The sequence below is a fragment of the Aethina tumida genome, chromosome 2 (assembly GCF_024364675.1).
Source record: "Aethina tumida isolate Nest 87 chromosome 2, icAetTumi1.1, whole genome shotgun sequence".
Classification (NCBI taxonomy): domain Eukaryota; kingdom Metazoa; phylum Arthropoda; class Insecta; order Coleoptera; family Nitidulidae; genus Aethina; species Aethina tumida.
Genome location: NC_065436.1, coordinates 67,199 through 82,081, shown reverse-complemented (window position 1 = coordinate 82,081; position 14,883 = coordinate 67,199). Strand labels below are relative to the sequence as shown.

At 40.9% G+C, this 14,883-nt stretch overlaps 1 protein-coding gene across 1 annotated transcript; it reads right to left on the bottom strand.

Moving 5' to 3' along the window:
- Positions 1 to 11,798: 11,798 nt before the first annotated feature.
- LOC109602847 (uncharacterized) lies at positions 11,799 to 13,710 on the bottom strand. Its single transcript, XM_049962492.1, has 4 exons — positions 13,635 to 13,710; positions 13,151 to 13,575; positions 12,335 to 12,338; positions 11,799 to 12,273 (listed from the first exon to the last, which is right to left on the bottom strand). Exons 1-4 carry the CDS (start codon positions 13,642 to 13,644, stop codon positions 11,840 to 11,842), a joined length of 873 nt encoding a protein of 290 aa, XP_049818449.1. The 5' UTR covers positions 13,645 to 13,710; the 3' UTR covers positions 11,799 to 11,839.
- Positions 13,711 to 14,883: the final 1,173 nt, after the last annotated feature.

Here is a 14,883-nt window from a genome sequence, read left to right as displayed (position 1 = left end):
TTGAGCTTTGACACGTTTAAAAACGCTCTTTCAAATATTAATATTTATGTGTGGGAACACAGCCACCCTTATTTTTAACTATCGAAATTTCTCCGCCTCTTAATGATGCAAAAATATTAAATTCCGACCGATTGGCTCAATCCGAATTGGCCTCGGGCGTCGGTGTCTTCAAAATCCAGGTGAGTGACGGCACCAAATCCGGGATCCCTCCAAGCGACACCGGATCTTTCGGATCCGAAACGTCATCCGCACGCGGAAATAAGTGGAATAAGGTTGTTAGTCGGATTATTGCTGTCAGGGTTGTCTGGTTTGTTGGTTGTTGGTTGTTTGTTTCCCTCAAATTTTGTAAATATCGCACGAGAATCGAACGTAGATCGAGTCAGAAAGAGTGTTCGGGAGGGTGGTTTGTTTTTAGGGCGTCCCTAAAGTTAGAGTTGCAATAAACAAACATTTTCTGGCAGAAGCATAAAACGAGTGTTTATTCGGAGGCCGCAAACAAAGCAGTCCGTAAAACCGAACACTTTTATAATAACCCTCCTCGAATAAACACAATTTTATCCTCGGTTTTTCATTTCCATGGCAACAGGCGACCGTACGATTTTCCCTCTGACCAACGGCGACGATAAAACTCCTCTCTTCCGTCTTTTGCTAAATTCGCAGTCCTTTGTCCGTTTGACACAAACACGGCATGAATTAGGGATTTGCCCCACGGTCCGCTCTGATTTATCTTTTATTGCCGTTTACCTCTTCTTTCCTAATTTATTAAATACACAATTTCTTAAATAAATTGCGGCCTGAAATATCGGGCGAACGTTCGATGGTTTGGCGGCGTTATTTACAATTTGGCACCGGCCCAACTCGACTTTGCTCGCCATTAACAATCCTTTACTGGCCCTTAAATCATCCTCGAGGGTTTTAGTTCGTATCGCATGCCCAGTAAAAACTACCCGCTCCGTTCTAACGCCAACTCACTCCGCAACCCCCGACCTCAGATCGATTCTGTTTAGCATTAGAAAACGGATTCCTCTCCTCTTATTTCGTCTTGATTGTGGGTGTTGGTGATTCAAAAGTTTAAATTGTTGTTTCCCATAAAAAAGGGAAACAATTGGATCACGAGATGTCTTCATGGAAATAAATAAGAGCCGTCCCAAATTTAGCTTAATACATACTTCCATCGATGGATGGATGGAGGGAGCAATAAAAGGGCTTTCGCAATATTAAAGTATACATTTTCATTTGGGCACACACTCGAATATAACCGAATTAAGTCGCGTCGCGGCGCCAAAACACGATGCACGTTTCGAAACGGAGGGCTGTAAAAATTTTTATATTTCATTTATGAACCATCGGGAACGCGAAACGGGAACAGAAACGGGAGCGTAGTCGGAGAAGAGCACTTAACTTTTACTCGATGTGTGCATAATGTTGTGGCAAAAAATGTACGGTTGGATGGAAGAAACGAAAGAGACCGATTGATTTGCTTTCGGGAGTGGAACGATGCATCAGTCAGACATGTAATATGGACGGCAGGCAGAACATGTCTCGTTAACTATTCGGAATGAATAAAATTCTTATCGAATTAGAGAGAATAAAAAGTTAATGAAAAAATCGTGGATTGAGTCGTTATCATTTTGTGAGATCGGTGTGCGTGTGCAAAGAAACAGACACGCACAAACACGGAGAGAAGAGTAATGGATATGCTGTTTCGTATCGCACTCAAACTCTCCAAACTCCCGAGAACTCGTTGAGGCCGACCGACAAAAAACCACCTCCGCAATCTCCCATTCCAAGAAGTGGAGTCCATCATCTTAATACACTCGAACAAATAATGGACTGTATCGGATTACGGCTTCGATCTCACAGACAGAGACCACCACCACCACAACTTACGACTTCCATTAATCAAATGAGGCCGATCGAAAAATTATCTGTGTCATTTCCTGCTGCTGCAGCACTTAGCCACTTCAAGTGCAAAGTGTGGAATGCGTCGCGGGACGAAAGTGAGCGTGTCGTGATACAACAATAACCGTCGCAAGATTAATCGCGCCGCTGTTTGGCCTTAGACATCCGCGAACTTGGCCTATTTGTTAAAGACGTCAACCGTTTATCCGACGTAACGGACCCTTATAATTGTCCCTTAGTTAACTCTGTTCACGCGCTCGATTACATCATTACAGCGTTACGGCGTTACGGCGTTACGGCGTTACATTATCGCCGATTCGCTTTAAATTAATTACGATTACGTCGGACACCATGGCAAACAATTTTCCCGCTGACGGAGACGCAGACGTTTCTTCGGTTTAAACATATAATAAAGCGGCATAATTTCCCCGTGACACGTATGAAAAATGATTTTCGCGTGAAAAACGCTCTCGCCGAACGAAATCTCGTCCGAATAATAAAATTTATACACTTTTCCACGTCTCCTGTGTCTTATTGTTTCTCAGTCAGTCATTTCTGTTTGTTTTTGTGCGGCGCGAGATGAATTTAATGACGCGCTGCGACAGATGCCGACTAAAAAGTTGTCTGGAACTTTTTAATGATTTCGAGTCGGCCGTCGAGACAACAACACCTTATTCTCATTCAACTTTTTACTCCGAAGGGTCCAAACTCTGTGCGGAGATATCCGCAAAATTATCGGGGGAAAGTGCAAATCTCCTTATTTACGCCCGTTTCGCAAACAATTTACTGATTTATTCGGGACCGGATTGTTTGGGTAATCCGGGGAAAAGGTGCCATAATCGAGTTAACTAAGAAGTTTTCTTTTCTTTTCCCCCTCCCCTGTCTCCCGTTCCTGCAACGAAGTAATTGTTCCAAAGTGCGGAGTTAAGTGAATGCGATTGGAAATGCTTCACCCCCTCTTCGACAAGATTAAGACTTTTTTAATGCGACGCATAACTTTTTTAATAAATTGACGCAGAGCGCAATTAATAAACTAATAACAAAGAGTGAAAAGTGAACGTTGTCAATGACGGGTCTGTAATGCGGAGGAGATTATTGCGGATTTGCCTGTTTGTGCCCGACTTACAAATTGAATGTAATTTGCGCCCGTTCGTTCGTTCATCCCTCTGCGCCCGTTCCGTGTTTACTTTTAATTACGACCGGATAACAACAAGAAAAAACGGGGCGTCGCGACGCTGTAAACAGATCTTTTCGTTTTTTACCCTAATTGTCGGTCGGTGTCGTGTGTTGTGTACGCCTTTCGCAGAACGAACGAACCGACATTATCAATGTCAATCGGCCGCTTTTTATCTCCGCCATTTTTACGACGATGGCACATTAACCCAACGAGCAAAGTCTGTTTGTTTGTTTCCTTCTTATCTCCGTACCATATAATTTATGTTTCCATCCGTGATACGTTTTAATATGTCCGTCCCTTTATCGGGCGCCACGTAATAAAAATATCAGTCAGTCGGGAAGGGAAAGGAAGAAGAGGAGCGAAGGAAAGGGAGGATTGCGGATTGAATTGACCTAAGTGAAACATTCTTATCCGCGACGCTGATCCTGATTCCATTCGACAAATGCGTTCCGGCCGAAGGACGAAGGATAAAACGGGAAAACATACAATGGATGTTGCCGATTCATCTCTGCGTTTCTGTGTTCCGTTGACAAGTGCAAACTCGCACGATCAATGAACGGGACAGGTCGGGACAGGATGCACGTCCCGCTCTCGTGCACCGATCCCGAAATTTGGCATGCACACGAGACACTCGGCCGTAAAGCGCGAGTAATCGAGTAATATGGAGCAACGAAGCTAAATCCATAATTCCCCCATAAAACGTCTGTGCCATGCTAATGGATCGGAGGCGAAAGGGGCGAATCCGCCCCTCGCCCCCAAAAAGACGGAGCAGCCACTTGTCATCTGCAGAGTAAACAGACTCTCTGCGATGTTTGCGTTATTTGTCAAACATTTTATTTTCGTTGAGTGCGAACGGTTCAGTCGGGGATGACATATTGGCTCGTTTAACGAAAGGCGACACTTCTTGTGTACTTTTATCGCTGTAGATTACTTTGTCTACACAACAGATTAAATCAAATATTTTTCATTCCGTCCTTCCGTCTTCGCACGTCTTTGCGCCTCCGATTTAACGTCGCCGTCTCTGCCTTCGTTTTTCACCTTTTCCCAAACATTTCTCCCGAATCGATCAGGTTTAAGCAAATTAATTAGTGCCGAGACATATACACATATTTAACCGACCGACGGATTATTGGAAGCACAGTTGGTGTCGTTTGCATAAAGTCGGCCGCATTCGGATCAACAATTCCTGCGTTTCCTGCGACCGTTGCGATTCCCGCCCGTCCGGATTCGGACTTTGCCAAAAACGTATTAATTGATGGAATTGCGCAGAAAGCGAATAAAATTTAATTTGCAAATGCCGTTTGGGGCAGTGTTTTTAATAAAGCGGTGCGCCGATTATGCGGAGTTTAAGATAAAAGCGTGGGATTTAGTCCGGGCAAAGGAAAGGCGCGGAGAAAAAGCGAAAAAGTGTTTGAAATGAAGCGTGCCTAATAAAATATTCAAGGGGACGGTTTTCCTTTTATTTGCCCGCGCCGAATCTCGTAATGCGAATTGAGACCGAGACTCTTCTCTGTGTCTTTGTACGAAAGACTGGTTTAGTTGCCACTCTTTAACGAGACCTTCTCTCCGCTTCTCTCCGCTTTTCTCCCTTTTCTCCCTTTCTTCTCCACTTTTCCGACACCTCTCCTGTCGCTCTCTGTCAACTGTGTCGACGTGGGACTTTGCACACCCCACTGTTGATTATTCAACATATGTGTTGAACAGATTTACTTTAATTAGTCCTCCGTTCGATCGACTTTCGGCGAGAGACAGCGTCACGTGACTGGGGGTTGTTTTCCCTTGTTTGTCCGCCTTATCGTTTATCGTATTTTCGCAATGGGGAATGATAAAACATAAACAAAGTTTCCTCATCTAATTTTTCGTTTATGGCGCGCACGCCGAAATTGGATTTCTTTATCTATGATTCGTCTTCCAATAAAAAAAGTTCGTGTCGTTCGTCCATTAGGAAAATTGTATGGAAGTTCGACGTGGCGTTTCTTTTTCCTGCCGCTCCGCCTTATAAATATTTGGGTTATTCTAACGGTAATGTGTGTAAAATATCACAGTGTTGTTGGACTTTAAAGGGATGGAATTTACGAGAGAAAAGGTGATAATTTCTCTCGCATTTACATTAAGTTTGTTTTGTCGTTAACTCAACAACAACTCGAGTGTCGTAAAATTGGACCGTTGTAGTTATTGCAGTTATTCCGAAACTACAATTACACACCCAACAAAGCTTTTCCTTCCTCTTCGACTCTCGGTTCCTCTCTTTTCACCGATTTCCGCCGTTCAACACAGTTCAACCACGTAAACTTTTTCTTATTGGATTATTAAAATTTATCGAGTGATTTATACTTTGAAATTGCTCGTTTTGATTATAATAAAATAATCTAGTAATTGTCTATTTTAATTAGATTGATAGATAAATTAGGAGATAGATAGAATAATTAGAAAATAATATCAATAATTATTTTAGAAATGTGCTGTTTAGAATGTTGATAAGTATGAAGATGATACAAAATACGAGTGGAGTATTGAGGAAAATAAAATAGTGAATTTTGCACCCCACACATCCCTCTCGGAGTCCGGGCATGTTTTGGACCGCGTGTTGATTGGGCCGAGACCTGCGATTCCCTCAGGGACGACTTTTGTTTATGCAATCGAAATCGCGCGCCATATAATTGATGATGTTCCTGTTTTTATTTTTCCTCGCCCTCGCTTCTCCTCGTTCTTTATTTGACGCGGGGGATCGTTCGATTAAGCGTCGACTTAAGTGGGTGTATTTTTTATGGCCACTTCCTGCAGATGAGATTTCGGCTCTTCCCGCCCGGAAGGCTTTTTTTTACGGCGGTACTCTATTAATTTTTACATGCGACCGGAATTCGGTGGAGACGGACGACGAATGCGGAGTATCCGTTGTACTCGCATCAACAGTTGCAAACTCCGAGTCTGCTCTCGCCCCGCCCGTCCGGTGGGTGGCGCGGAACCCTCCACAAAGTTTTGCTCTAATTACTCTCCCGCGAAGCACTCGATTCTCGAGGAAGCTCTTAAGACGACCCGGCGACGCATTAAATATTTCCAAAACGACCCGAAACGGTAAATCTCTCTCCGCAGTTTTGTTTCCAGACGCTGCGAATTATCAATTTGAATTATTCAACGGTCTCAGACTGCAACGCAAACTCTCCTCCTCCTCCTTCTCTTTCTTCTTCTCCTCCTCCACATCAATATCAACAAAGCATCGACGACTCTCTCAATCCACTAATTGTCCACGACGTGTTCGCGGGTTCCTCGGGGAACACACCGATTTGTAAGGGAAGCAACTGGTGAACTCGTGCCGCCCCGCAACCGTCACCGCCACCGCCACCGTCAAGAACGAAACGGGAGTCGAATGCGTGCGGATAATTGCATTATTTGCGGGCACCAGCCCCACCGAGAACGAGAACGTGGAACGATGGTGGCGGTGGCGGCGGCGGCGGCAGCGGCGGCGGCGGCGGCGGTATTGATTGACGATTGTTCGTCTGCTCGTTACGACTAATTCCCCCGGCGTCTTCAACCCCTTCGTCCCCCTCTGTTTCGCTATTTGCTGTGCACGTGTGTGTGTGTGTGTTTGTGGCGAAGCTGCGCCTGTTGCAATTGTTCTGCACTGCTCTCTCATCTCAACTGCGACTTACACAAGAACGAACAAAATTCCGTACGTCACTATTTAAAAGTGGCACGTTAAGAGGAGTAAAGTAGAGTAAATTTATGTCCGGAAAGTCCGACTTGTTTTCCTTTTCGAGAGACGGAGTAGAAAACCGGGCCATTCTTGGCGATGTTATCGCGGAATCGGGGGACGAAGTCGCCCTCGAAAACCGTCTCCTCCTTCTCCGACTCCCCCGACCATTAAGATAACATCGTCCTTCCGTCCGCGAATTTTATCCGGGCGCGGTCAACTGCGACCGTTTTCCGGTTTTCCGCTCTCCGGGGATTAAAAATTACACTAATCGCGCTCTTCAGGACCGCACTCTTATTTATGGGATCCGCAACCGTCAGATTACACAGATACTTACGATGGACTGACACCCCACACTTTGTGCATTAACACAACGCGACTGCAAATTCATAGAAACCACACATTGATCCACTCTGTGCATCGCCATTATTCAGAGTGATATGAAATGTAGAAAAATGTGAACGGGGCAACAGGGGGAAGTCGAGATAAATCAGGGGACGCGACACCCCGTCATAATTCATGCATTTCTCATTTAGCGCGTAATTTATTGTAATATAGGTACCCAACGTAATTGGAATATTTATGCGGACATTTTATCCCGTCCCCCGTTCGGACCGTTTCACTCATCCCCCCAATGATGGCCGTGCTCGCACTTCCAAAATGTTAGTTAGCCGAAGGCTTAATAAAATTGACGAACCCGAAAAACGGGAACCGAAAGTGTGCACGTGCGACGTCTATCTCTCTCCATTGTTTCCCGGCGTTATTATCGCCATCCCCCGGGTGCAAATCCCTCTTTTTGTGTGTTGCATGCGGGCGGTTTCAGGAACGGCTCGCGGATTCCTCAAAAGAAACTCTAACGAACCGATTATTTTTATAAGATAAGCTCGCGCTCCGCGTACTCGTTCTCACGCTGAATAATTCACACACGTGTGAAGGGATGTCGGGGGACGTGATCAAAGAGGGATCGAACGTCTGCAAACATTTATACTGATAAATGTTCCGGCCCCGATTCGCCTCCCAAATGCCTAATTATGTCTTTTTAAAGTTGCTTGGTACGGCTGAATTCCGCTCATGATTTGAGAGTGACGAACCGGATGAACAACGAGTCCAATTATTATTCCGGTCCGGGCCGTAAATTCCGGAAGCGAGCAGATAAAACTCGACGTTTATCTTCTTCCAGAGCCGAAACCGTCCCTCGAAATATATGTGCGTCCTTGCGACGTTAATCCACGATTCAGCGTTTCTGATGATTTAGAAGAACCGCGACACGAAATTAAAAAACCCCTTGTCAGCTGCATCGCCCGGATTTTTATGTCGACTTGCTCTTTTTCTCTCGCGGATTTATGGTCCGGACATAATCGGTCCGGAGTGACAAAAAAATGGCCGAAATGAGTCAGAGTTCCTCTTCGAAATTAGTTTCGGTCTGACGAGTCATCATCTCGGCAAATGGCGAAGAGTGAGTTCGCAGGAAAATTGCATTGTAGTGGTGGTGGTGGTGGCGGCGGCGGCGGCGGCAGAGTGACACGGTGAAGATGTCTCCTCGATCGTCGCGACGTTAAAATATCGCTGACAAAAAGAAAGCACGAGACATGAGGGCGCGCAAAAAGACCCACTTCCATCCTCCCGTCAAGAAAACAGGGACAATGCGAAAACAAAAGCTTTATGAATTAAGGCAACGCCGTAACGAAGTTAAGAACGGCCCCTTCACCCTCTTCTCCGCCGCCGTCTATTAAGTGCTTATCCCAATAAACTGTCGTTTCTCCCGTCGGGGAAAAACGGGGTAACCGGGAGGAGAGGAGCACAATCTCAACTGAGCCCCTGTAATTTACTCTCTCTCTCTCGCAGAGTCGACAATGTAAATTTTGTCGGGACGTGAGCGACATCTCAAAACGTGAGCGACCGAAATTCACCTCCGGCCCATTCACCGTTTCGACGAAACATCTCTTCAATCTCGCATATTTTACCGAACGCGATTTATCCCCTTCTATCTTCTCTTTCTTATTTTTTCTTTCTCGATCCATCGCAGTGTTTACGTCGGTTTGTCCCGCGTCACAAAGAACGAGTGGCTGAAACACGTGTCGTCGCAATGTGGTGACGATTCGACGATGCACACATTAAATTCTCATTACACGACGAAGCTTTTAACGTTTTCTGCACTACATTATCCATCTCCGTCCTCATAATGCAGCACACGGAATCGAATAAACACGGAACTGTTGCCTAATGGCGTCTCTATTCTCCCTCTCTCTGTCGAATGTTCCATCTTCGCATTTTCATTTTTTCACTTTGAGCTCTTTCATGAACCCAAAACACTTTTACTAAACGAAGATTGAAACGTCGGCCCAATAAAATTAAACATCACTCTAAAGGGTAATAATGATTATTGCCGTCGCTGTCATCGTCATCGCCGCCCTTTCCCTCCGCACACCAACACGGAATAATGATGACTTAATGTGAGTGTGTATTCTGCATTCCCGCAAATTAATAACGATCACGTAAACGACGTTGAACCGAGTAAATAATAATAAACATCGGAAAATAAGTTTAATTAGAGAGTGGCGTGCACGATTAATCGCGCCGAGGTTCGGGAGGATTTGAAAATCTGGATCCGTTTAATATGTTAATATGATTCGCGTGTGGCGAGACATTAATCAAAGGGGGACGGGAATCCTTTATCTTCATTCCGCGACTGTTATTTCCCGATAATCATTAATCAAAAACATTTCTTTCGGCCAAACGAAGAAAGAGGGGCGAGGTGGGGCGGTGCGGCGGAGGATTTCGGGTCGGGGAAACCGGAAAACACAAAGTTATGTTAAATGGGCAAGTTGTCGTTTGAGAGCGACCGCTGACCGAACTCGATATTGGACGGCCTCAACTTCCATTCCCTCCTCCATTCGGCCGCAAGTTATTTTCTAATTAAACTTGGACCCGGTTTTTGCACACCTCACTGTTTGTCCCTCGGTTTTCGACTGTTGCTGTTGCGGTTCGATTGCGACTCCCGTGGAATTCAATTTTCTTTATTTTCCTCTCGCTGTTTACGAACTCGACGTAACACACAACCGACACCGAATTCCAACGGTTTCACCGGCGCATCCGCCATTATTGTAAATATAATGTAAAGTGTTGAATGTGTGAATAATTTATTGCTAGATGACAAACATAATAATGATTCAACACTTTATGAGTCACATCAGTGAATTTTTAGAAACTAAATTCTAAATACATAAACGTTTATTTAAATATTAGCAGCAATATATTTAACTGAGAGCAAATGTAGGTCGCGTATTCACTAAAAATTGTGATAATTCGTTTATTTTTTCGTGGTGTTTTTAGTTTAGATGAATAAAAAAGTGTGAGTAAAAGTAATAAAGCGAAACACATTTGCAGAAACAGACATTCAAATACATATAATGAACATCGAAATATAAACTTGTAAATTATATAAATATTATTGTTGTTTCAAACGAAATTTGTTTTAAGCATGTCACATAAATCAATTAATGCGCGGCAAATAAAACGCGATTTCAAAGCGGCAAGTGTAAATATTTCCACCGAGAGAAACAATAAAATGGTGCTGTATTTATATAAAATACATCGGGACGACTATTAATAATGTGTAAATACACTGAACACGAATTACTGTAAATATTTGAAATGATAAAAACATCTCAAATATTTACTCTTTCTTCCAACGCCAACGACATTTTCATTTTACTTGAAAACAAATAAAAATCACACTTTGATTATTATTGCCTAAACAAACTTTGCGATAAACGATCACGTTAGTGATTGTAAAATTCCTAATTTCTATTATATTATTAAATAGATGGTTATATGCACCTTTCCCACAAAAGGTGCACGTACTAAATCTCGTTTGCTGATACGACACGTTCAGGACAGCTCACACAATCGATATATTATTTAATTAGCTCCTCGCTCATTCTTTTGTAGCGGGACGCATAAAGGATGAACAATGGCAGATCGTGAGAACACAAATTATCTGCATTTTTTATTCTCTCTTCTCTTTTAATTAAATCTACGGCCTTATTCAAAAGATACAAAAGATCGGCCGATAACGGGGAGACTTTTTCGACACCGTCTAATCTGATGAACTTTAATTGTTATCTCAAAAAGAAATAGATAAAACTAAATGTACACCAGAAATATTGAATGAAAGGTATTTTCGGTGTAATTGTCTTTTAATCAGGATTTAATTTAAATGTCTGTATAATATTAACGAACCTTTTGTGATAAGTATTTCTTGTTCTGTCATTTTGATTTGCATAAAATCGCGCCCGGAACAAAGTGAAGTAAAACACGTTTCGAGTGGAAATTAAGCAGCAACTTCCGGAGATTGGTGTCAACTTCATTAGAGAAATAATGAGAGTTTTGCAATTAAAATCGACGAGATGAAAGATGTTTGAATTTAAATAATTTGCATTCGTCGGTGCATTTATCGAATTAGTTTCATTTATTAAATTGGATATTTGCATTTTCGTTATTGAATTTTGAAAAAAAAAAACAACTCGACTCGGGCCGAAACAATTATTTCTTACTTTTGTTTGTTTGTTTTCGTCAATTTTTACAGCAACTCTTTGCAGCGCCCAAATTGCGGCTCCATTAATATTAATGTATTTTTATATATACGGACGTCAAACGATATTATATTTGTGAGTGTTTTCTCTCTTTGCTTTTATTGCACTTTCATTTACCTAAATTTAAATTACGCTTTTCATTTAAATATCAAATCTATTAATGCGAATTAAATAATACATGTATTTTATATCTGAGGAAAATAAATAAAAATCGAAGATACTTGGAAGTAGTAACTAAGCATTAGATTAGCTAGAACAGATTACTGTAGATAAGTTTTCTATCAATATTTGTATTACATATTACTCATTATCTTTATAACAAACTCAGAAGTAAAATACGTTTTATTTATATTTTAAATTCATAATATTTAACTAATTTTGCTTTGTGTTTTTAACAAAAACAAAAAATCTCATTGAACATAAATAAAACATTATATTATTTTATATATTTATTAAAAATATGATATAAACCTCTTAAACAACCAAAACTTGGAAGGTCTTGGTCTTATGTTCGCGACCCCACCACGGATAGTAAAAAGTTTCGTGACTTTTTTGCACTTTTCCTACCACGACATTCCCATTGTGATAACATTTGCCAATATACAATTTTTCCCCGCTTTCGGTGTGTCCGCCAATGAAGGCGTTTTCAGGAATTACACCGTTGGTACAATCCGCCCATTGCAGCTTTGAGTGGCACAACCATTCTATATGTGTCACTTTGTGTTCTTGTCCGCCCCAAGCTACGTAAGCTCCGTGGTTCTCGACGTACTTTCCTGGCAACAACGCACCCTTAAAGTAGGCCCTGATGATGTAAACATCTTTGCCGTTGTCGGTGCCCACTTTGTACGCACTAGGAAGTACTTCATTCGATTCCATCCAACAACCGATGTACGGTGACACCACTGGTGCTTTAATCACAAAAATGCCAAACATAATGCAACGAATAACGCCAATAAAAAGTTGCTATACATACCTGCAGTCATGTTGGGTTGGTATAGGTAATTTGCCGAAATTATTTGCACAATTGACAAAAAGAAATGTTACATAAATTGCAATGCAGTGCTCTTATATACCATCTTATTAAGATTATCTTATCTAGGAAGGATTGTTGCTAAGTAGGATATATAATTAATTATTGAAAATTGTTTATTTTCATTTAAAATTTTTGAAATTTAATATTAAGTTTTCATTTCATAAACATTGTATTAATAAACTGTTATAATTTTTATTATTAAAATTTAAAATATGTCTCATTAATTGGCATCAATCATTTAGTTTCACAATCATATTCAATTATTCTAATAAAATGGTGTTTAAAATTTTGAAAAACATCTATAAAATTAATCTTTTTATCTCGAGAATATATTATAATTGTATTATTTTATTATTTTTTATTATTTTAATATTTGTTATTTTTGAAAAATCATATAAATCTATATTTACATTAAAATTATTAATCATAATATTGAAAATAATTTTTAAATTTGTGTTAAATTAAAGATTTATTATTTATATGTTAGTTGTTACTGTTGCAATTAGAAATAAAACATTTTTATTTTGTTCTAATCATTTTATTCATATTAAAATAAAATTTTAAACAACTACTATAATTTTTTAATTATACATAATGATGAATTAAAAAGTAAACACGTAATATATAGATTTTTATCAAAAAATAACAATACAAATATTTTAATGATAATTTTATTTTATTTTTATAGAAATGTAGATTGAAATTCTTGTTTATTTTTTAACTTTATTAATTGATTCGTATTTTTAGACGACCAAAATTTCAAAAGTTTTAGTATTTTGTTCACGACCATCCCATGGGTAGTACAAAACTCCGTGACTTCTTTGCACTTTTCCTACGACAACATTCCCATCGTGGTAACATTTACCGATGTACAACTGTTCCCCATTTTCACTGTTTCCGCCAACAAAAGCATTTTGAGGAACCATACCTCCATAACAATTGGCCCATTTCAGTTGCGAATGACACAACATTTCGAAGTTTGACACTCTGTGTTCTTGTCCACCCCAAGCCACGAAAGCTCCGATGTTGTGGACGTACTTGCCTGGCAATAACGCACCTCTAAAATGGGCTCTAATGATGTAGACATCTTTGCCGTGGTCCGTACCCACTCTGTATGCACCAGGAACTACATACTTCGATTCGACCCAACACCCGATGTATGGTGAAATGACTGGTGCTTTAATTGTAAAAATGTGAAAGATGTTAAAAGAATTAATGCTCTTATAGATATAATACCTGTGGTCATATTAAGGGGAGTACTCGATTGAATGCACTTATCTGTATAACTGACAAACAAAGTTATTATTTCGTTTATCTATTTTATCGCTATTTTTATCTATATCCTCCTGTAATATTGTAATGTGAGATCATATTGTATATTAATATTTTTATACTTAATTTTATCATCATTTTACGAAATAAAAAACATTTTATTATAATATATTATATTATTGATACATACATAGGAGTATGTATGTTATAATTAATATTTGTAATACTAATCATGTCAAATCATTAAGTAGTAATATTTACATACTTTGCAACACATATATAAGAATTGTAATTTCTGCCTTTATATATTAAAAAAATCAATCATCTTTGGTAACATTGGACAACATATACAAAAGGGCACATATTAGCATCAGTATTCTGGTCTGATTGTCCATCAGACTGGGGTGGACAAGTCTGAGCAGACGTCTGCAACTCAGACGTGGACACATCACAATTTTCATGGACGGTTTGCAAACAATCAAACCGTGACAGAGGCAAGAGTAAAAGGCCCTGCCATCCTCCAATTCTTGGAAAGGAGTCCCTTCGTTACAGACCGAACATTGCACGACGCAGGAACGGTCGGACAGCTGCAAGTCAATGGTGGTGCGACACACGCGGCATATGATGGCCGTTCTGTATCCACGTGGATTCCTAGAATCGGCAATGTGAATCGGGGGCGGCAGTTTCTTCAGTTCGATCATGGGAACGAATATTTCTTCGCGACGATTCCCTTCCGAATTCAATGGACGGTCCTCTTCGAAGAGGAGTCGCATGTGTTGAAGGTGTGTTTGCTGCAGCAGCATGTTGAACGCCTGTCTCTGCATCAATTCACGTCGGTCCATCATCTGTGTGAACGATGTGAGTTCTCCTACTCTCACGTTCTGCCTCATAAGACGTATTTGATACGAAGGCATCATGTGCAGTGGAACCTCTAAATCAATGTCCTGCTCACGAGACGACTCACTGGAAACGCATTGTAGCGGACGAGGTGCATAAATTTGATCATTTGCTGCTGCCATTTCACCTCGAAGTCGTCTTTGTCGTTGTTCGGCAGCGAGTTCCTCCAACGGAGGCGGAGGAATTAAAATACGACGAGGATCTATTGGCACGTGGGATTGCAAAGGGTCTAATGCGTATCTTATGCGGGACTGATTATTCTCTTGGTCATCTTCCTGATGTCTTTGTGTCTGTATTACTCTATCATAATACGTTC